The sequence below is a fragment of the Pelecanus crispus genome, chromosome 3 (genome assembly GCF_030463565.1).
Source record: "Pelecanus crispus isolate bPelCri1 chromosome 3, bPelCri1.pri, whole genome shotgun sequence".
Classification (NCBI taxonomy): domain Eukaryota; kingdom Metazoa; phylum Chordata; class Aves; order Pelecaniformes; family Pelecanidae; genus Pelecanus; species Pelecanus crispus.
Window position 1 is genome coordinate 101,909,145 of NC_134645.1, and position 22,869 is coordinate 101,932,013.

Sequence of the window (22,869 nt, forward strand, 5' to 3'; positions counted from 1 at the left end):
ACTTTTGAATCCTTATTACTAAAATACTGAGGACTTTCAAATGATAAAGTTCCTTAGTAATACTCATTTCATTTCATGTGACATGGAAATTATACCCCATGAACCAATCACACAGAACATTAAAAATGTCAAAGAAAACACTGTGTTTGTTTTAAAGGAGCCAAGTTTGCCTTTTGTGTGGCAAGCAATACCTGTGCCTTATAGAACAGAACTACCTAATTGATTCTCCATTGAATGACCTATTTATTATTTAAGAACAATTCCTTTTATCAGATTAGAACTATCAAGATACATTTGAATGGTTTAATGCCCGAAATCAATATCAATCAAAACAGGTAAGAGCTGGTATAGTTAATTTTTCACGTTGTCTGTTGTCCTGCCAGATAGTTCCATTCATATATATTGAATTTAATTCTACCCTCAGTGAAAGTAACAAGAATGTGTACTTTTTAAAACACATAGAGCCTTCTTTTACTGCAACTAATGAGGAAATTTTCTCTGCAAACTTTGAAATCATTAGCAAATTGTTATCTTCAAATTTTTAGAACCTTCTCATCATATTCCTGTTGTAAATAAAACCAGATATTTATCTAATTCATGAAGATGGATTCTTTACAATCAGATGTAACGTAGATTTTGGTCCAAGTTTTCTTTTCTGTGTTGTAATAACAGGTCTTCACCAGAGCATACAAAAACCAGAAAGAACGTCATAAAAAGAGGATTCTTCTATCATTTATTGTGCCTTTGACCTCCTACCTTCTGTCTTAAAAGTGTATTGAATGCTACCTGGTACATTTAATCCCAGACACTGAAGTACCTACTGAGTTTCACACATATGAAAAGATGTCTTTCTAATCCTAAAGCTTAAAGAAATTTACATTCCACATCTGATAATTTGTGGTGGTGTTTAAACTTAAAAGAAGATCCACAGATGATTCTGTCAGCATTAACTAAACAAGGTGGTTCGCTAAGTGGATAAATCCTGTGATTTAGAATAAGTCATTTTGCTTTTGCTCAAATAAATTGTGGGAGAAGAACCTGAATATAGCTTTTATTCATAGTTCAGTCTGATACAATTGGCAGAAAAAAGGTATGCACAGAAAAAGATTCTTGGGTTTTTTGTTTTTAAATAGTTGGAACTGATTGGACTAAGTTTTTGACTTTTCTTTTCCCCCCACCCTCAGATGCACGTGTACAGCAGGGTGGACGGGGCCAGACTGCAGTGAAGATATAAATGAATGTGATTCTGAACCATGCTTGAATGGAGCCACCTGTTATGAATCTGTTAGGCAGGGACAGTTTGTATGCATTTGTCCTCCATTTTACACTGGTGACTTCTGCCATCAGCGCTTCAGTCCCTGTGAGCTGCCTTACAATCCATGCATAAACAATTCAACCTGCTTGGCACAAGTCGATGGAAATCCAATGTGCATTTGCAAAACAGGTAAGAACTGGTATAGTGAATCTTTTCTGTTGTCTGTTGTGCTGCAGAAAAATTGCAAATATGTGTTGAATTTAATGCTATCTGCAGTGAAAGTAACAATGTATACCTTTCAAAGCACATAAAACCTTCATGAATAACAGCAGGTCTATCAGTTATGTTAAAAGATTGGTAAGATAGCTGTCAGTTTGCCTACTATTAATTTCTAATATTATAGTACTTATTAAATCTACGGCTGTTTAGATTCCGGCACTCAGAACTACTGTTTCAATTGTTACAACAACATAGAGATAGATGTGCAGCTGGCCATCAGAGCCGACAGACTAAATTGACAGACAGGCAGAAACAGACAAAATATATGTAAACTCTTAGAAGTACAGAAATTGGAGCAAGTTGGAAATGGTTCCTCTTCCTGCTGAGCTGTCAGGAAGGCCTGGCACATCAGGGGAGTAATCTTACCGTGCCTAATGTATAGAGTGGATTGCTCTCCGTATGCACAGCAAGCAAAATCACAACAGGTGCTGACAGCTTTCCTGGGCCATGGCTTAAAAAACATGATCTCTCCCTCGATGTACAAGAACTGCTAAAGTGGAAAGGAGCAACAGTTTAACTATGCAGAACGTCACTATGCAGTTCTGCATAGGGATTGAAGAATACATTAATTAAAACTGTAGTGAAAATTTAAGTAGGGAGAGTACAGTTACTGAATCTGGAATTTAGGCAGGATTTTGAAGTCATTGCTTTTATACCTATACATGGTAGGGGTGTAGGGGTGTCTTAGGGACCAAGGGTAGCAAATACATTAATTGCAGTGTTACACCACAATAGTATTACTCACTGTTTACTGAGCTGCAAGGATGTGGAAATAATACGTAGAATTCAGCAGTATTTATAGCTTGATATTTTTGCTACTAAGGTAAAGGTTACTATAAGTTGAGGAGTTAAAGTCACTGGGGAGGTATGCAAGTTACTTTTTGAAGCATCATTTAGAAAGCTGCTTTTTAAAAAACAGCTTTTAATACAATGTATTGATTTTGAAACCTTTTTCAGAAATTATCTGTAGAGAGACATGTAGTTCAAGTCTCTTCTTAACATTTCTCAGAAAAGCCTTCTTTTCAAAACATTTTTGTGCACAGTTTCTCAAGAATCAAAAAAAATCGCAGCCCACATTCTCAGGCAACTTTGAGTCTTGAAGGATTCTTGAAGCTTGCAGCTAGGAATCTTCAGGGGACTAGCAAGGGAGTTATGTGAACCAGTCATGTGCATTGCTAACATATCTTGGAAAGTCAAAAAAATCTCAGTATTGAAAAGTGGTAAAAGGCTTAATTCATTAACGGAGTTAATCATTCATGCTAGGAAAAATGCAACCATTTATTCAGGACTCTTACAAAAAAAGGAGAGACAGTAAAATACTGAAACTTAATTGAAAGCAGTTTATGGAAATCTATTTCCACAGTTGTCATCTTTTCCTTTATTCTCCTATTTCTGTCTGCCATGCACCTCCCTTTCTCTCCCAATAAACCTGTCACGATTACAGATACAATCACAAAGGGCAATCACACTGACATAGCTAGATTACTCCAAGATACTTGACTTAGTGCCAAATGGCAGTTGATTATACAACTTACCAGTAGTTAACAATCCAGTCATTAGAAGGTATGAATCTGGTTTAGGAAGAGTCATAAAATGTAGCTGTGCTTACCAAATTCTAAAGATTAACTTTAGAAAAGCATATCAGAGAAGGGTACAATAGGACCAGAAATCATGCTATTAGCTGTGGTACTTACTCAGAAGAAAAAGAGAATATCCACTGACTACAGGGAGCTGGGGTTGGGATGCCATACTAGGGCAGAAAAGACAAAAGCTGATAGAGTATAAATTGGGCACAATCAAACTTGATGTAAGATGTTAGCCTAGGACAGAATTATTACAGCAGATTGGTAGGGGGATAATGAAGTCACGATTTTCATAGAATCATAGAATCATTTAGGTTGGAAAAGACCTTTAAGATCATCCAGTCCGACCATTAACCTACACTATAAAGCAAAACTATGCATCTTTATTCTTGTATGTATGTTAAGAAGTTATAGTTGTCTGGTTTTGCTTTAAAGATTTTTAAAATTCTATAAGTAATAAAAATGTAAAACTTCCTTTTGAGGTGTCTGCCCTAGCTGTAGAGGTTTGCTTTGTGCAAGGAGCTGCATTATAACATTCATAACGCAAAACTGAGCTCTCATATTGTAGATTATGGAACAGTGTGAGACCATGAGTTTAAGTTGTTCATACAAGCAGGTTGAACAGTTTACAATTGTATGCTGGTATATTCATGGCTGCAAGAATGGTGTAGGGTAGGCCATAAAGGTCTTTTCCAACCTGAATGATTATATGATTCTATGATTATTGCCAAAGTTTAGGAATCACTGCAGTAGAGGGGGTTTCCCAAGAAGCATACAGAAAACACCTCCTCTTACATACTTTGCCACTAACTGATAAGCAAGCGTTTGATCAAGGCAGTTGGGAGGAGATGGCTTTTTGAACTCTTGTGGATATACCCAGCATTGAATCCTGCCATTAGTTTCTCCTGATATGCTACATACTAAATGCAAACCAAACAGAGGAGGAAGGGACAACTTAAGGCAAATAGTAGAATGTTTTATTGCTTAATTTATCAACATGTTTTTCTGTTCTTAGAGAATTCCATTCTTGGAATTTATCTTAATAATAGAAATGAAAATATAGTGTAACAGAAGAGAAAGGTAGGAAACATGAGCAAAGCTATGGAATATAAATAATGTTGAAATATCTGTAGCTGAGCCTGGGCAACTATTCCTGGATTCCCTGGAAGGTCTACATGCCAAAGATCCAAAGAGCAATTCAGCTGCATGCATGAGTGAACTAAAGGGTAAATAAACTAGAGGATGAACATCAGACCATGCTGTTCTGGATAATGCCAAGCACAAAAGTGTTAGTTTCATAAAGGCAAGCCAAAGGGAAGACAGGACAGTTTGGTAAAAACAGTGCAGCTTTCTGAGAACAGTTGTGTTCCAAGAAAGAACAAATTACTGAAAAAGATATATTCAAAATGAAGGAAAACTATGAGAGGGCACGCAACTACAGAGTGCAAGATCAGCTCTCTGGCTAGGACTGTTGAACAACAATAGGCCTACTTAATGATGAAATGGGAGACAAAAGGTGACAGTTATCATGGAGAAATGAGAAACCTGGGGAAATACAGGCACATAAATCTTAGAATTAACAAGACAAAAATTAATTTGCCAATATAAACCATGGGCCAGAAAACATCTGGTGTTTTCTAATAAAAGACATTTTTTAACAGTGATTTATTCTTCTGTGAGAATTATTAGTAGATATATCTAGGAGCTAAAGCAAGGCAAGCTTAGTGGGAACAGCAGATACAGTTGTTCCTGACATAAAGACAGGAAGGGAAGGACAAGGTTGTTGAATTCAGAGGATTTTTAGAATTCTTCCTTTTTTATAATAGAAGGTAGAAATTAATCTCTTTCTTTAAAATTAGATGTAGATCTTCCTTCATTAGTGCAATTAATATCCTTATCTCAGGATGCTTATGCGGTCCCCCTGTTAATAGAAGCAATATGCTGCCTACCTTTTGTGATGGGAAAATTGACAGGAAACATGTATGTAAATACATTATATATTGCGCAGAGAGAGAGTTCATACCAAAGCTTTACCTACCCCATTCAAAAATACAGGTTATTTGGTCAGCATTTGTTCAGCGCCATTTTAATGAGTTAGGAAACTCAGAAGGGAAATTAAATCAATGAAACAATGTATTTGTTATTGAAACAAATACACCAGAAAGTCTGGATGGATTTGACCAGATATAGATGTCCACAGCATTACATTGAGGAGGTATACATACAGGTATACACAGTATACATTGACGAGGTCCCCCTGTACTCCATTTACAGTAAATGAAGAGAAAGAGGCAGTTTTCTGAGGTAATTTATTTCACCCGAAAGGAGATATACAAAGTCAAATGGCTAATGCTACAGAAATACTTATGTCACTCTGCTGACTATATAGGCAGCTTAGGACAATTTATTCAGGTGGTAGATGGGCTGAATTCCTTACCAGTTGCCTGTTGCCTGAATTATTATTTCTGTAGAGAATTTTTTTTAATCTACATAGTTCTGGGAAGCACAGGTTTAGAGAGGCATAAAACAAAAGAGTGGAGAGCAGCAATTTGTGTCATTATAGCACACAAGTAGTCAAAAATCTTTGTCATCTCATTTGTGCTGATTGTATCGTTGAAGATATAAAGCTAGAAGTTGAGAAGCTGAAAAACTGGTTTATGGAAAAGGAATTGCATGGGTCATAAGGTTTCAACCACCAGTTTTAGGGTGTAGGGAAATTGTGTCTTGGTCTAGAGAAAGCTGTCAGTGAGATCTAAGGAGAGTACTGTTTCATCTCTAAGGAGAAACAATAGCTACACTTCGTACTGGAGTTAGCTGTCCTATTTTTTCTTTATCCTCCAAGTACTCTTTCCAAAAGCAAGACTTTCTAGCTCCTTTCTTGATGCTTCAAGGTAATTTCTGAAGTCCTTGTTTTAAACAGTTCTTTTCAGGACTTTCTCACCCCTTTCATCAGACTACTGTCAATAACTCTTTCCTGTGACACCTTTTTTAATACCTTTTGTCCTATCATGCTAATGATTATTTTCATTAGGTCTGTAGCATCTTACGCCAGAAGTTTGAACTGAGACAAAATATTTTTCAGCCCATGACTTAAGGCTAAGTGAAAATTACCATAATGCACAAAATTTATAATATCAAGCAGAACTAATAAGTAGATGTTAAAGAACAGAAGTTCTATAAACTGGAGATTGCCGTTGTCAGATTTCTGAGCCCTTCAGTGCCAGTTTCTTTTTCAGATACATAGAATCATAGAATAGAATCACAGAATCATTTAGGTTGGAAAAGACCTTTAAGATCATCCAGTCCAACCATTAACCTAACATTACCAAGTCCACACTAAACCAATTAAGGGTAGACTAGACTAAACCATGTCCCAAAGTGCCACGTCTACCTGTTTTTTGAACACTTCCAGGGATGGTGACTCCACCACCTCTCTGGGAAGCCTCTTCCAATTATTGACCACCCTTTCCGTGAAGAAATTTTTCCTAATATCCAATCTAAACCTCCCCTGGCACAACTGGAGGTCATTGCCTCTCATCCTATCGCTAACTACGTGGGAGAAGAGACCAACACCCACCTCACTACAACCTCCTTTCAGGTAGTTGTAGAGAGCGATAAGGTCTCCCCTCAGCGTCCTCTTCTCCAGGCTAAACAACCCCAGTTCCCTCAGCCGCTCCTCATAAGGCCTGTGCTACAGACCCTTCACCAGCTTCGTTGCCCTTCTCTGAACACGCTCCAGCACCTCAATGTCTTTCTTGTATTGAGGGGCCCAAAACTGGACACAGTATTCGAGGTGCGGTCTCACCAGTGCCGAGTACAGGGGGACAATCGCCTCCCTGCTCCTGCTGGCCACACTATTCCTGATACAAGCCAGGATGCTGTTGGCCTTCTTGGCCACCTGGGCACACTGCTGGCTCATGTTCAGCCGGCTGTAGACCAACACCCCCAGGTCCTTTTCGGCCAGGCAGCTTTCCAGCCGCTCTTCCCCAAGCCTGTAGCGTTGCATGGGGTTGTTGTGACCCAGGTGCAGGACCCAGCACTTGGCCTTGTTATACCTCATATAGTTGGCCTCGGCCCATTGGTCCAGCCTGTCCAGGTCCCTCTGCAGGGCCATCCTACCCTCCAGCAGATCGGCACTCCCACCCAATTTGGTGTCATCTGCAAACTTACTGAGGGTGCACTCAGTCCCCTCGTCTAGGTCATTGATAAATATGTATACGTGTATACATAATTCACAAGGGGAAATAGCCTTTTTACCATGTCTAATATTTCCCCCTTGATTTTGTTATGTGTACCTACCTATGTTGTACTGAATAACCTAAATACCTATACTGATGATTATGGGGCTGTTGTGGTATCTCTGCTGCTTGCAAACATTCGTCCATAAATGGTTCACAGTAAGGAGACAAATATAATCCATAATACTGTGCTGATGAGTAAAACGGTAGAGAGTTTATGGGGAAAGAATCCTGTCAGTCCTCTGTGTTACCTGCATAGGTAAATTCTGTAATATTTCTCTGCAATGGAATAAGGAGATGAAAATGACCATAACTGTAACAGCCGATGTGGAGCTTCTAAGCTCTGCATATCCCACACTTTGCAGCTCGCAGGAGTCCCATAGACAGAGTTGAGATGTGCAGCGGCCTTTTCCCATATTTCAGAGAAACAGAAGGAACAATAGGATCTGTCCCATCTTAAGCAACAGCATTTAATGCTTCATCCACTGGCAGCAAAACTGCCATAGGATGTTGGAATTTCTGTAAACTAAAATGAATGTATCATTCTGCCTGCACATAAATTGCAAGCAAATTTGAGCATACTGTCGCACCCACTAGGCTAGCGTTGAGTATGAGAAAACTAGGGCTTGAGATTAGATGAGCTGCTTTTGTGACATTCTCCATAGAACACAGGTATTTTTAGACGTCATATTATTAAAGTCACTTTCATGCTACTTGAACTGATAAAAATATACAGAAATAAAAGTAAATTTTCTAACACAAAAGAATTGCAATGATTTTCAATTGGTTTTCATATCTGTTAAATTTCTGAGTCTTGAAATTACTGTTACTATGAAAACTGTTAACATTTCTGAGATACATTTCACTTCCTCAAAAAACCCTATACGTTTTCCCTAAAATGACAAATAAAAGTTTTAAATGAAGTACTGTCTCCCTGTAGTTTTTTAAAAAATGTGGATTAGAGGTAGAACCAATGAGATTCTGTTCACATCTTCAGTTTCTCTAATGTGGCAGGAAAACTGTAAAATGTTTGACAAATAAAAAATGTATGTTTGTCAGACTTTACAGTGATGTTTGTCTAGCCTTATATTGGCCACCTGGAAAAAAAGAAAAAAGCCACTTTTTTCTTGAATTCAATATTGGAAATTTTGAGCAGGTATCTAACGGAATTTTGTATTCGCAAGTGACAATGTGTGCCATTTGCTCTTCCCCATTGATTAGATGCATCTTTTCATTTAGAAGTTCAGAGTGGTTTGACCTGCGTTCAGAAAACTCAGGTTGTCCACACAAAAAGCACTAAGGTCAAAAATTGCGTTTTTAATGTGTCACTTTGGTTTGCGATGTGGAAAAGGTACCTTGTTAAGTATATGGCCGGAGAGCTACATCAAATAATTTACATGTGCTATTGATTTTACAGGATCTGTAGTTTGACTGATTTGCAGTAACAAAGGCAGTAAGTAGTTGCATTTAAATGTGCATATTATTTTCCTACACATAGTACTAAATATTGCTACAGTAACAATGTATTACAGCACCATGAGTATTTTCAGGCTTTTCAGTAAGGTACCACTTTACAAAATAGTTCGCTTGAAGTAAAATTCACTGTGTTTTATAATTCAAATGAATTAATTGTATTCACACTATAAACTACAAGTGAAGCATTAAAGTTTTGTTGGCTGCATTAAGTGAATGCTTTTTTTTTTACATACTGCAAGTTTCTTTGCAACTGAAAAATGTTTGTTTCTGTAGTATATCTGATATGTTAAATATTTCAAGTCAGTTTCCCCCCATTGTCTTTTTTCTTTCCTCTTGCAAGACATTAAATAATTTGGAAACATATCTACATTACTGTGAAAATTTCATCCATACATTAATTTTAGTTTTAAGTATCCCAGAAGTTCACAGCTATGTGTGGCAGCAGCTGTAGCTTATAAATAACCTAATGCATTAAATTACCCTTTAAATTGTGCTTGACTATCATGTAAAATACAAGAATGACCTGAGTCCACATGTGTTAGACCCATGAGGTATCTTGTGGCTTCAACAAGCACTGTGTAAATAAACTACCAAGGTAATTCTTCCCTTAAACCAGTTCCACTTAGCTATGAGCATTTTAAATATTCTTTTGGATCTGAAAGTAGTATGATTGGTGTCTGTCCAAGTATATTTATAAACTAATAATTTTATAAGTATTTTAATCCTAACATTGTAGTATATGTTTTGAGGTTTGACTTCTCCTGTTTGTACGAGTGATGTGCACAGTGTTACACTTACTTATTTTTGTAATTTACTGTGAGAACATATATCAGGAGTGAATGAAAATTGGCTTGTTAGCATATGCCTTTATTGAAACATCCTTTGTGCAAACTTCATAAATTATAAATATGCTACAGCACAGACATGCAGAAATTATGAATGAAATAAAGTTAAATAACACTACTAATATTTTTCAGGTTCTTTTAAGCAGATTTGAGTGTTTCTGATTAACCATTTTAGTTGAAAGCAGAAGTTTTTTTTATGAAATCTTCTGTAAAAATTGCTAGCAAGGTTTAAAAATTCCTTAGAAAATGTTCCTGCATGAGTTCAAAAGTTTTCATTGTGGATCAAAAAAATCATCTAAATACTTCTGTGTAATTTTTAACAGTACATGTCATTAAGAAAAAAATTACTGACTTTTTTAATAAAAAAAGGACTGAGCTAATTTATGTCAGTTAAAAAAGACAATATTCAATAGCAAATTGAACACATAGATTGCTTATTTCATAACGTAGTAGATAGCCAGCAAAATCTTTTGATGAAAATAGTATTTTTCTCCATTTGTAGGAATAATAGATAAAGTATCATGGCTGCTGTATATTTACTTACTTTATGTCTTTTCAAGGTAGCTATATTTTGCTATGGGCTGGAAAAATGTGTACTACTGCAATCAAAAATGTGTCTAAATGGTGCTTTATATATTCACTTCAGTACTGTTTACTTCAGAAAGACTATAAAATATCCATAACAAAGTGGGGACGACAGGCAGAAGCAGAATGATGAATGCCTTCCATTTTCCTTTTTATGTATTTTAATCTGACAGCTGTGGTATTTTTTTAAAAAAGATGCTTGCTCAGATGTTATGTAGTATCACAAAAGAATAAGAAGCTATTCCATATAAGTTCTGTTAGTATTTTTTTAAGTTTTGCTTTGTTAGCTTCACACCCATTTCTGATTACCTTATAAAACTAAAAACTCTCTGTGCATCTTTGAGTTACTTATAATATGACACAGGTTTACTTTCTCTTTCAGCGTACTACTTTTCAGTGAAGTCCCATTTCCTCTGCCCATTAACATAGCCTTCTACTCTCTTAACAAAACCTAGTTTCGGAAATGTCAAACATTACAAATAAATGAAAAGTCACAGCTGAGGAAGCTGGGTACAAATGGCCCTGTGGTCCTGGTCTCACGTTTGCTATGCCCTCTTAACTTTTTAATCAAACCGGAGTTAGAGAAATATGTTAACATCTTTTTCGCTCTTATTCAGTGACACTGGGGTGGCATGTGTCAAAAAAACCCCAACTCCTGATTATTTTGTGTGTGTGTGTGAGTGACTGCTGTCTTCTTGATGTAAGCAGGCCTAGTACTGAACATTGAACTAGCATGTCACGGCCCAAATTATAGTCCTTTTACCTTTCTTTTTTCCTTAATCAAACTTCAGCCAAATACAGATGAAGGCTCAAGTTGCAATATTAAGGTGCAGATAAGTACAGATAAGTGCAGATAAGTATGTGGATCATTCACTCTGGTTCTGGTCCATTTGCAAGTAATAAACTAAACCATTCAGAATATAACAAGGCTGCCTGTGCTGAGGGAACTACTTCAAAGCTGTACACTGCAAAAGAGAATTTTTGTCTCCTATAATGGCAATTCTTTTACAAATTTTTGTGAAATGTCATACAGATAGGAAATAAATGACGGTATCACTTCACACTGAAGATATTTCTGAAAAAAAGAGTAACATCATAAGAGTATATGTGACTATAATTGAAGCGTTAGTTTGAGATACATTCCAGGCTTTATTTTCCAGATTTGTAGCAGACACTGCTGTGAAACCTTCAGCAAATATTCAGGACTCATTTCAGTCAGGTCTAGCCAGGAAAGTTTTTGAACAGAAAAAATCCTGGTAAGAAGAAAATACCAACTGCTTTGATGTGGGCTGATGTTTAGATCATAGATTGGAGTGCCCAGCAGAGACTTCTCTTTACAGCTTTCCCTACAACTCTGACCAAGCCACTTAATTTTTCCAGTAGTGATTTTCTCTAAATAAAAATAAGCCATACCATTCTAACTGTGATACTTCATGATTTCCCGACTTTCATGAAGTACTTTGAATACCACAAACACATAATATAACAATAAAAGTCATTACTGTCCTTATTTCAGTATCTAAAAAAAGTACTGATAACAATTTTTACTTCTTGTTTTAATAGAGAATACAGTAAGGCCTTCATATATTTATAACAATATACACTGCATTTCAGTGGCTGAGTTTATAGTTGTTTTAATTTCATTTTGATATCTAAATGGTGTTCAAAAGCACTTTAGTGAACACCATAAATGCTCTGTAGTCAGTCTGCTATCGGGGTCATGTGTATTATAGTCACTACAGCGCAAATAGTTTGTTCATTGTAATGGTTTCATTACTACATCAATTGAAACATATATATTAAATTTGTGCAAAATTCAACTAAGTAGCTATAGTATATCCACTGTACGTAATTTTAAGACAACTGTGTATTTAGTAGAACATTTATTTATGCGAACATTGCAAGGTGTAGTATGCTGTCTAAAAGCAAAAGTAGTATTGTTATATCACTGAAAAATCTCTTATTTGTCTTCAGCGCATATTCTGGGACATTTACACAGGGAAATGTAATGTATTATTGAAGTAATGTCCTGTGCAGATAAGATCTTGATCATATTTTTTCTTCATTTAAATATTAAAACCAGTTAAATGTTTTTTTCTCATCTACTGACTGCTTTGAATAAATGTGGTCTCTCTAACTTCCACTATGCTCTGTAATATATTAATTACTGAATTAGCTCTTAGTTTCTGATACTGTCGCACACTCCCTAAGAAAGCCTTTTTAGTCCTTTAAAATGGGTTCCATTTCCCCAGTATATTTAGCCAGGTGCTCCATCCAAATCAGTTCTCTCTGGGTCATTAAAGTACGTTAAGACTTCTTAACACTCTCTGGAAATGAATTGTCAAAGCTAAGGAACAAAAAAATGGGAGAAGGTTCTTTTAGGATTGCATCTACTTGCTGCCCCTGATCTTAGAGTCAGAGAGCAGTGATGGCTGGCTGCTCCAGAAGTGGAAGTAAGCCAGGAGTCTTATCAAGGCTACCAGGGCAGGGACCTTACTGTCAAGGGTCCTGTCTGACAGTATCTGAATGAGGAGAGCAGGACGGGGCCGATGATGGTGTCCAGGATCAGCATAATATGCCAGGTCTCCAGTCATGTCTACAGCAAATGGGGCAGGTCCAAGGTCAAGCCAGGGAGCTAGTCTGAAGGCCAAAGTCAGCATCCAGATTAAGAGGTACATGGCTAGGCATGCGCATGGCTGCAACACAGGTCAGTCAGATACCAAGGTCAAAGAGTCTCAGCTTAGATGCTCCCAAGAGAAGGGGCAGTCACCACTGATGCTTATCTCAGCTCTTTCTTGAACAGCTTCAAGGGCAGCTGAGGTTTCTCAGGCCTGCCATTTGCATTGTCTAAGTTGGTCCTGAGCTCAGACAGCCAAACCTCCAAGAGGATCTGTGACCCTTATATTCACATTATGTAGTAGAATTCACTCATTCACAGTTCATATAATCTGTTTCAGGATTTGAAGGTACTTACTGTGAAGTTAACAGTGATGAGTGCATCTCCCATCCATGCCAGAATGAAGGTCTCTGTGTGGACGGGGTTAACCATTACAGGTGAGGAAAATTATTCTTTTTATCATCTAGCTATTCATTTGGTACGTTTCCTGTATTACGTTTGCTGTCCTTCAGTGATATAATACATCTTTTTTTGTGATGCGTTTGACACTGTTACATTACACTCAAAATCTTCTTGTGGGCAAAAAGACATACGTGTACACCATACATGTGGACCCAAGAATCTATTGCAGGGCTAATTAAAAATCTTAATAATCTAATCAAAATATAACAAACAGTTGTTATTAGTCCAGTTACAGTAATACTAATGGTCTAAGTTGAAATTAATAGAAAACAGCTTCATGAACAATGTAGTTACAATTGTTATATAGGAAATCTTGCAATTATCTAGCTCTTGTCTCTGTTGTTTATGATTACCGTCACAATGTCTGTCTGGGTCCTGCGATCAGTGATTTCAGTCTTTCTCAAGAAGAACTGGCAGTCGCCAGCATCTGTAAGTCTTTGCCAGGAGAAATGCGATGTTTACGGTGGGGGTTTTCTCATCGTCAGTCTCAGGCCTGCTTGGAGCTATTTTTGTATGTTTCCTTATCACCATTTACTTCCTTTGCACTGTTTACCAGCTTCTCCAGCCCACATGGATGCAAAAGGCCATTGTTTGTAACACCATGATTATCCCGCTATGTCACACCCTCAGCATAGGTGCTATTCCCAGAGCTGAAGCTAAAGCATGAGAGGCAGTAGTCAGTTGGCTACAGGGCAGGTGTCAAGTGAAAACCAGCTCAGGCCACGCAAGTTCTGAGCCCTTGCACAGTGGGGTCAGCACAAAGCCTCTGGCCTTCAACTAATAATGGCAAAAATCTTATTTCCTGCACTGCAGTCACTATATTTGTGAAGCTTGTTAAAGTACAGCACTTTGTAATGGTCAGAAAAAAAAAAAAACACAATTTTGGAACCACCTTATTCGTACCTCTCAAAATCTGCCACATTTTTCCAGAATCTTTTTGTGTTAAACTACAAAGTAATATAGTGACATCCTTTTTGCTAGGTGCTCCTGCCAACATGGCTTTACTGGGACACTATGTGAAGTGGAGATTAATGAATGCTTATCAAGACCCTGCAAAAACAATGGAACCTGCCTGGATCTCATAAACAGGTTAGATACTACTAAATGAAAAGCAATTCCCTGATTTTATTATGTATGAAGTCTGCTTGCTGCCTTGAGGTTTGGATGGGACCTTCAGCATATGACGGGGATTCTGTATTGAAATGAGGTAGGCAAATGCTACTGACTCAGCTATTTGTTGCTTATGTGACCTGAGAGGAAAATAGAAGGTAAACTGTCTTCAGCACAACTTGTTGTTTTCCTCCTTACTTTTTTTTCTTCCCTTCTTTTTAAAATTTGGAATAAGAGTGAATTAGGGGAAAATTGATATTCAGTTAGGTTGATACATCTCTTTTCAGCTTCCAACAACGACCTTTGCTAGTGTAAATGTTTACTAAAAGAATAAGAAAAATTTGTATCTTGTGTTTGTTCCACAACACACTATACTTACTCAGAGATTTGTGTCAAAAGAACATAAGCCCTCAAGTCATTCTTTACACCTTCAGCTAAAATTATTGTGCACCATTTTTCTACTAATTTAAAGAAGAGTAAATCACTCTGCTTGTTTCAGAAACATGGAAATGAGAGAAGTCTGTTAATTATTTTAATATGGATGATGATTAGAGACACCAGCATGACATGAGGACATACATATAGCTTCAGAATATTGGAATAGATCATGTTGTTTACTTCTGTTGACTTACCTGATTTTCCCTTTTCTGAAGGTTCATCTGTAGTTGTGCACCTGGGTACTATGGGTCTCTGTGTGAGATGGATGTAAATGAGTGCGAAACTTTGCCTTGCTTGCATGGAGGCAGCTGCGTCAACAGGCTTGGAGGCTATCGGTGTTTCTGTCCCCCTGGATTCACAGGTATGGTCTGCTCTCTACCACAGTGGAGAAGGCTATTTCCCAGGTTTTACATATTTTTAATTTTACAGCAATGGCCTCAGCTAAATCAAGGAAGAGTACACAGGATCATCTGCTTATTGGAGGATAAATCAATATTGATTCAAATAGAACTTTGATCCAATTCTAAGTAGCTCAAGATGTTATTTACATTAAGGCTTGATTTATGATTTCTTTAGTCACCCATACATTCAGTTGAAACGTATTAAAAGAGAGATTGTGTAGTGCAAAGAAAATCAATGTTTTCTGAATTCAGCCAAGAAAAAAGTACTACCATAGGTGCAGAGTAAATTTTAAAAACATAATAAAATGCTACCTTGTCATCTGAGTTTGCGTAGAACCTTAGTGACACTTAAGACTTTCCTGACCTGTTGGACTGATACTGTTACCTTTAGTGTTAATCTTTACATTTTTACAGAACTAATGACAAAATATTTAATGGGTAGAGATGTAAAATTTCTCTAAGATTATGTTGACATTTATTTAAATGATCTGCATGCTGAAGAACAAGTAGTTCATACTTAATGTTTTGATACATCCAGCTTAAGTAACCTGAAAACACATGGGGTCATACGACTGTTTGCAGAAATGTTTGCAGTTGTCTGCCTCAAGTTGTATCATTTCTACATTCTTTCTGCATAAAAGGTTTTTTTCTACCCATACCAGCCTGTAGTGAATAACACATAATTCATAGGATTAGAAAGGATGCAATTTGCATCCACTGAACTGAGAGGAATGTAGTTTCTCCACAGAACAAAGAACAAGTGCAGTTTTGGGACTATCTGTGTAGCTGTACATCCTTCTTCCATTCACCGCAAACACTAGTCCACATACCACTTGTGCAGTGTTCTTCAAAATTATCCTTGACATTTCAGCAAAAATTGAAAAAAAATATATAATTCTCTTGCCTAAAACTTTAAAACCTATTTTTTTTTTTTTTTCTCTCCCTCAACATTGTCTTCAGAAGGGCTGTGTCCTGTCTTGGGTATCACAGAAACTTTGGTTCATTAGGCAGCTGTGCTGCAGATTTATGATTTAACTAATAGATGTTAAAATAGTTATCTTCACCTTTATGTATATGTTTCTGTAAGAATTCCCAGTTATCTTCATAAGACAAGACACCTGTACCTGAAGGGCTTATGAGACTCTAATTTGAAAAGGAATAAGCTATCTGCAGGTGTGCTTTCCTTTCATGATTCTTCATTATTGACTAAGTAGTTTGACTTGAGTTCTTTTACCTAATGTATTTAACCAACAAGAATAGGATGTTCGGTTTTGTTGGTTTTTTATTGTGAGGGGTTTTTTTAATGAGCTGTAGTAGTTGTTTACTATTATACATAGTTATTTACTGGTACGAATTCTTTTAGTATATTTACAAGAATAGTTGTTTACTATTTAGTGTTAGTTATTTACTGTCCTGGTTTCAGCTGGGATAGAGTTAATTTTCTTCCTAGTAGCAGGCACAGTGCTGTGTTTTGGATTTAGGAGGAGAAGAATGCTGATAACACACTGATGGTTTAGTTGTTGCTAAGTACTGCTTATGCTAGTCAAGGATTTTTCAGCTTCCCATGCTCTGCCAGGTGCACAAGAAACTGGGAGGGGGCACAGCCAGAATAGTTGATCCAAACTGCCCCAAGGGCTATTCCATACCATATGACATCATGCTCAGTATATGAACTGGGGGAGTTGGCCGGGGAGCAGCGATCGCTGCTCAGGAAGTGTCTGGGTATCAGTCTGTGGGTGGTGAGCAATTGCATTGTTCATCACTTGCTTTGTATATTATTATTACTGTTATTATTATATTATTATTACTACTACTATTTTACTTCATTTTATTTCAATTATGAAACTGTTCTTCTCTCAACCCAGGAGTTTTTCTCACTCTTACTTTTCCAGTTCTCTCCCCCATCCCACCGGGGCAGGGGGAGCGAGCGAGGAGCTGCATGGTGCTTAGTTGCTGGCTGGGGTGGTACTAACCCTTGCTAACACACTAACAGTGGTGTGATGTCCAGGTGTCTATCAAACACTGAACCATTATTCAAAAATTAGTGATAGATTGCCCATCACTTAATTATAACCAGTGAGTTTTTGCCCCCCCTTAAAGTGACACTGTTTCGACATCCACTATGCAGTGTGCCAGTTAGATTAAGTCTGAAGGAATAATTCGTCCAAAACAGTGTTTGCTGTGTCAGTTGAACTAAGTCTTTAAAACGAGGTTGCAGTGTTAGCAGGCCCAGAAGTGAGTGAAAGTAATTTGATTTCAAGAAATTGCTTTTCTGGATCATGAAGCAAAAAAACCATGTGTGAAATGTATGTTTCCCTGACAAACATACAGAATTATAACGTAGTTCTGTGATATTTTGAGGTTTTGAAAACTTTTTGTGGCAATTACAGTTCAAATAGCTAATAGCTGGCTTTTCATATTTAATTTAATAATTTTTTTTCAGTTTTGTGTTATCTATACGACAGAAAAGGTCATTTACTGTTTTGAGAGTACTAAGCTTTGGAATTATAAATAGTAAAATAAAAGAATCTAAACTGACAAAATATTAGTATTTAAGGTACTGAATTTATAACAGTATAAAAAAATGCAATTTATTTAACTCTTTGAAGGACAGGTATATTTCCAGTTTCATCTTCAGTAATTTCATAAATTTAGGAACAACCTTTTTTTTTTGTCATGGAGAAGGCGCCTTTAAAGATGCATAACAGCATGTATTGATTTCAGTGCTCATTTGAATTCCAAAAATATTTTAATGTACTTGTACAGAGAAAACATCAATTATTGACTGTAATTATTAAAATATTATAGATTTATAAATTTGAATGGAAACTGGAAACAAATTGCAGTACATTAAATGGGTTAGGCCAAATTATGTTACTGTATTTCATTTTATTTATAAAAAACTTACTGTAAAAATATTAACTTCCATCAGACATTTTGAATGTTTTTCCTGGTCATTGTGTAATTTAATGTCTTATAGAAGGCAGTGTTTAGACCCTGATCTCTGCTCTGTAAGCTCTAAAATTTTGGCAGCTAATAGATCTCTTAAAATTTAAAGTTTTCCATGAATTTATCTTTGGAATTATTTTACGTTGTTTCTAATTTCATTTTAAATAGCTGTTTAACAAAAATACATTAAAAATAATTCATTAACTATTATAATTAGCTTTTTCTCAACACTGCTAAGGTAAAATCTACTGTTTTGCAGCTCAGGTAGGCTCTTACAAAAAGTGATCACAGTTCAGATGACAAATGTACAGATGTATCATTTCTGTTAGGATGTAATTGGCAGCAACAATGGTCTTCTTAAACCCTAGATACCACTAATAAATCCTGGTTAAAGTCCTCACCCCAGATACTTCAGAAAATAAAACTGAGCGATCTGGGCATTCAAGAAACTGTTTTTTCCCTGGCCCAAAATGAGAAGTATAGTGACTTAATAAAGTAGTGCTGTATTGGAAAGAGGAGAAAAGTAATAAAAGGTTAATAGCAAATAATCGATCCTTTTCAAAAGTACACAGTTCCTTTCCTCTGGGTTTTGGGTTTGTTTTTTTTTTTTTTGTGGGGTGGGGTGGGGTGGCGGTGTTTCAAAATACCTTCTAAAGATGACTGCATCCCCTCTTCTGCAGTAGCCTTCTGCATACGTTTAGTTGTCCTCAATCACACTGGCTAGCAAAGCCACATCAAAGGTGCAGATGACCCAGTGACATGAACTTTCCATCCCCAGCTTAGCCCTTCTTAGTTTTTTAATTGCTTTGGCTGGCCAGTGTTGCTCCATTAAACAATACTGCTCAGTTCCACTAGGTACTCTTGATAGCACAAGATGTAATTATTCCAGCTCTATCAACTGCTGCTGTTCTTTTATTCTTACTTGCTCTTTAGCAACTATATATATACAGTATACAACATCTCGTTGCCCAAAAGGATCTTTGTAAACAGACATATGTAGTTTCTTCAGATCTATGACTTCAGCATACTAAAGCTACAAACTGTCTCCTTATATTAGTTTGACCACTAATTTCCAAGCACAGAGAACATAATTAATTTTTCCTAGTTTTATACTCCATTGCAAAAAATATTGATTTATTTGAAATAGCATTAAACTTTCATGTTGAAAGACACAGGCCTGGAAAACTATTTTTGGTGTTTAATGCTTAGGCACCACAAAGATACGTAACAGTAGCATAGCATAAAGTCTGTAGGTAACCTGTTAGCTACAAAATTCTGTGAACTCTTTAACTCCTCAGTCTGATCATTCTTGTTCCATAACTCCAGTCTTCCATGAGAAAAGTCTGGCCTGGTTTATAGAACTAACTGTGAAAAAAATCCATGCCTGAAAGTCCTAAGCAGTATAGCACTTTACTCAAGATCACAGTTGTTACTGCTTATGGTTTGTATGTTGGTGGTACCTCAGTGTTAGGTAGAACAACATAAAACTGAAAGATACCTCCTGAGTCACTGAATCTAAAACCTATTTTGCCTAAACAGTCAGCCTTTCATTGGCTGGAGTGATGAATGTTAATGGTTATAACACAAACGGTTGAATTTGTACCGCAAATGTAAAGAAACAAGCAACTGTAAACATTATGCTTTGTATTATACCAAATATGAGACTTAATGTACCTAGAGAAAAGATCTTTTGAGTAAGAAAACACCGTGCTTACATAGTTTTCTTTTAGCACTAAGATACCCTTTTAAATATGTCTTACTCGGGGAGTGTTTTTCTCTGTGATTCGTGTGTGTGTGTATATATATGTATGTATATTACATTGAGTTTGATATTAAAAAACTGTTCATTAAAACACTAATACTACTTTCTCTTCAGCTGGGCAATATACTATCTTAAAAGGAATAAGTAATTAAACATAATGTATTATGATCACTTGCCCTGAAGGCAGCTTTCATGATTAAGGTGTTAATCACTTCTTTGTAAATCTTACCATCTGAACAACCTTACGTCAGAGTACAATCCAGATGATTCAGACGCACCTCAAGTCAAATATTTTTCGTGTTCATCAAAAATTTATTTTATATTCAAGTATAAACCTTAAGTATCTGGGTCACAAAGCCTGCTGCAAAATGGGTTTAATAAGAATGACTATAGAATTTTGTTTGATAATTCCCAATTGCTTCATTTGAAAGGATTCTAGGATTACCAAGTCATTACTGCCTTCATTGACAGACTTGGTTATTCTTAAGTCTTTATTTTCTGATTTTCTTTGTTTGAGGTTAACTAAATAATTCTATGATCTCTTGCAAAGACTAAAGGTTTTTTCCTAAAATGTGTTGGGTTGACCTTGGCCAGCTGCCATATGCTCACCCAGCCGCTCTCTCAGTGCCCCTCATCAATAGGACAGGAGAAGAAAATAAAGATGAAAAAACTCATGGGTTGAGATAAAGATGGGGAGATCACTTTCCAGTTATCATCATGGGCAAAACAGACTCGATTTGGGGAAAATTAGTATATTTTATTGCCAATTAAAATAGATTTTTGGATGGTAAGAAACAAAGACAAAATAAAGCAACAGTTTTCCCCCTTCCTCCCCCCTGCTCCCCTGCCCTTCACTTGTCTGAGCTTCATTCCCAACTGCTCCACCTCCCTGCCCTGAGCAGCACAGGGAGGTGGAGAATGGGAGGTTGTGGTCAATCTATAACAGCCCCTCTCTGCTGCTCCCTCCTCCTCACACTTTTCCCCTGGTCCTGTGTGGGTCCTCTCTCTATAGTCTTTCAAGATATACATGCTTCCGCATGGGCTCTATGTGGGCCACAGTTCCTTCAGGAAATAACCACCTGCTCCAGCATGGGGTCCTCCATGGGCTGCAGCGTGGATATCCTGCTTGTGTCGGGAGTGCTTTCCACAGGCTACAGGGGAATACCTGCTCCACTGTGGTCTCTTCCATGGGCTGCAGGGAAATGTTTGCTCCAGCACCTGGAGCATCTCCTTTTCCTCCTTCTCTGACCTTGATGCTCACAGGATTGTTTCTCACTTGCCCTCTCCTCACTCTGCCTGTACAGTGTTTTGCCCTTTCTTAAATACATTTTCACAGAGGCGCTACCATCTTGGCTGAGGGGCTCAGCTGTGTTTTACAGTGGGTCCATTGGAGCCAGCTGGAACTGTCTGTGTCCAGCATGAGGCAGCCCCTGGTCTCTTCTCACAGAAGGTGCCTTGCAGCTTACCCCCCCCCCCCCACCGCCCCTGCCAACACCTTGACACCTCCACCCAAAACTCAAAATAAGCTTTCAGTGGCTACAATAGGATGTGTATTAAACTGAGGTGTATAAATTCAGAATTCTGAATCAAACTGCCAATTATTGGACATCTGATCCAAAAGACGCCTAAAAATTACCAAGTACAATGAAATCACTTTTTGCTGTGAAGGTTCAGTCATCATTTCTGCAGAGCAGTAATTCCTTAATTCTAAATAGCAATTCTCTTAATCTCAGATCTACCCTTACAGTCTTAGCTTCTCTATGAGATCAGTACAAACTGACATTTGGAAGTGACTAAGGGTGCACTTAGGTTATATGTTAAACCAAGTCAAAACTTTGGCTTAAATAACTCATCTTGTATTTATCTTTAATGCCAGCTCTGAGCCCCAACCTTCCTTATCCTCGGCCTCAGAACCTGCTGTTCATCTTGTCTATGTGACAATGAAAACTCTGCTCTGCTTTTTATACAGTGGGCTGACCTAACAAAAAAATCCCACAAGATCTAATCAATGAAAAGGGAGAGAAGTTTTCTTTATCTTTTTGACCTTCCCAGCTACTTCTGCAGCTTCATACTGCCAGCCAACTCTGGCAGTGATTGCATCTGCACTCCTCAAACCTCTGTCTGTATTTTGCTATTGATATCCAGAGGAAGAACAGCAACTACACTACTAAATGAACTGACTATTTATTCAGAGTCAGAGGGGAGGAATCTCATGGTACACTCCCTGAGATGTCAAAGGAAGATGCAGCTTACATATCAAGAGAGGCTAAAACTGATTGGCATGCCAAAACAAATTTAACATGCATATTGAAGAACTGAGTTTCTGTGCTAAATACGGAGGTAGTGGTGTCTGTCTTGTAATTTAATGATTAAAGCATTCACTTAACTTCTGGGAATTTTAGGTTCGGTGAACACACCATCATGAAGGGGCAAATGTACTTTATGCATTTTCCCGAGAAGTTCTATCATGTCCATGCTATAAGTTAGCCTGATTTGTAAGAAAAGGAGGGGGCCAGAAAGAACATAGAATGGTAATGTGTAACCTCATCAAGTATTTGGCTTGAAGTGCCAAGTCTAGACTGCTAGTTCCCTCTCCTTCTCCTGAGAGCCAAGGTCAGGGCATAAACATTCTTTTTCTTCTTGAGTGACTTACGGTCTACTAACTAGAGCCTTAAGCCATACTTCAACCAATTAAATCTTAGTCTTGTAGCAGCTTTGTTCCAATTACAGCTCATCCTTGTTCAAGGAAGAGAGTGGTCAAGAAGGTATGGCAGAAGGCCAGCAAGGATCAATAGGAAACACCTGACTGAACTCAGATGCAGAAAAGAAGCACACATTTGGTGGAAGGAAAGGGATGAGCTACTTAGGA

The 22,869-nt window shown here is 37.3% G+C and overlaps 1 protein-coding gene across 1 annotated transcript in view; it reads left to right on the forward strand.

Moving 5' to 3' along the window:
* LOC104027713 (protein eyes shut homolog) overlaps nt 1–22,869 on the forward strand; it is a 961,671-nt gene that overhangs the window by 397,552 nt on the left and 541,250 nt on the right. The window contains exons 22-25 of the mRNA XM_075707654.1: nt 1,185–1,444; nt 13,219–13,315; nt 14,322–14,429; nt 15,104–15,249. Coding sequence (XP_075563769.1) covers nt 1,185–1,444; nt 13,219–13,315; nt 14,322–14,429; nt 15,104–15,249 — 611 coding nt within the window. The remainder of the gene's footprint in view (nt 1–1,184; nt 1,445–13,218; nt 13,316–14,321; nt 14,430–15,103; nt 15,250–22,869) is intronic.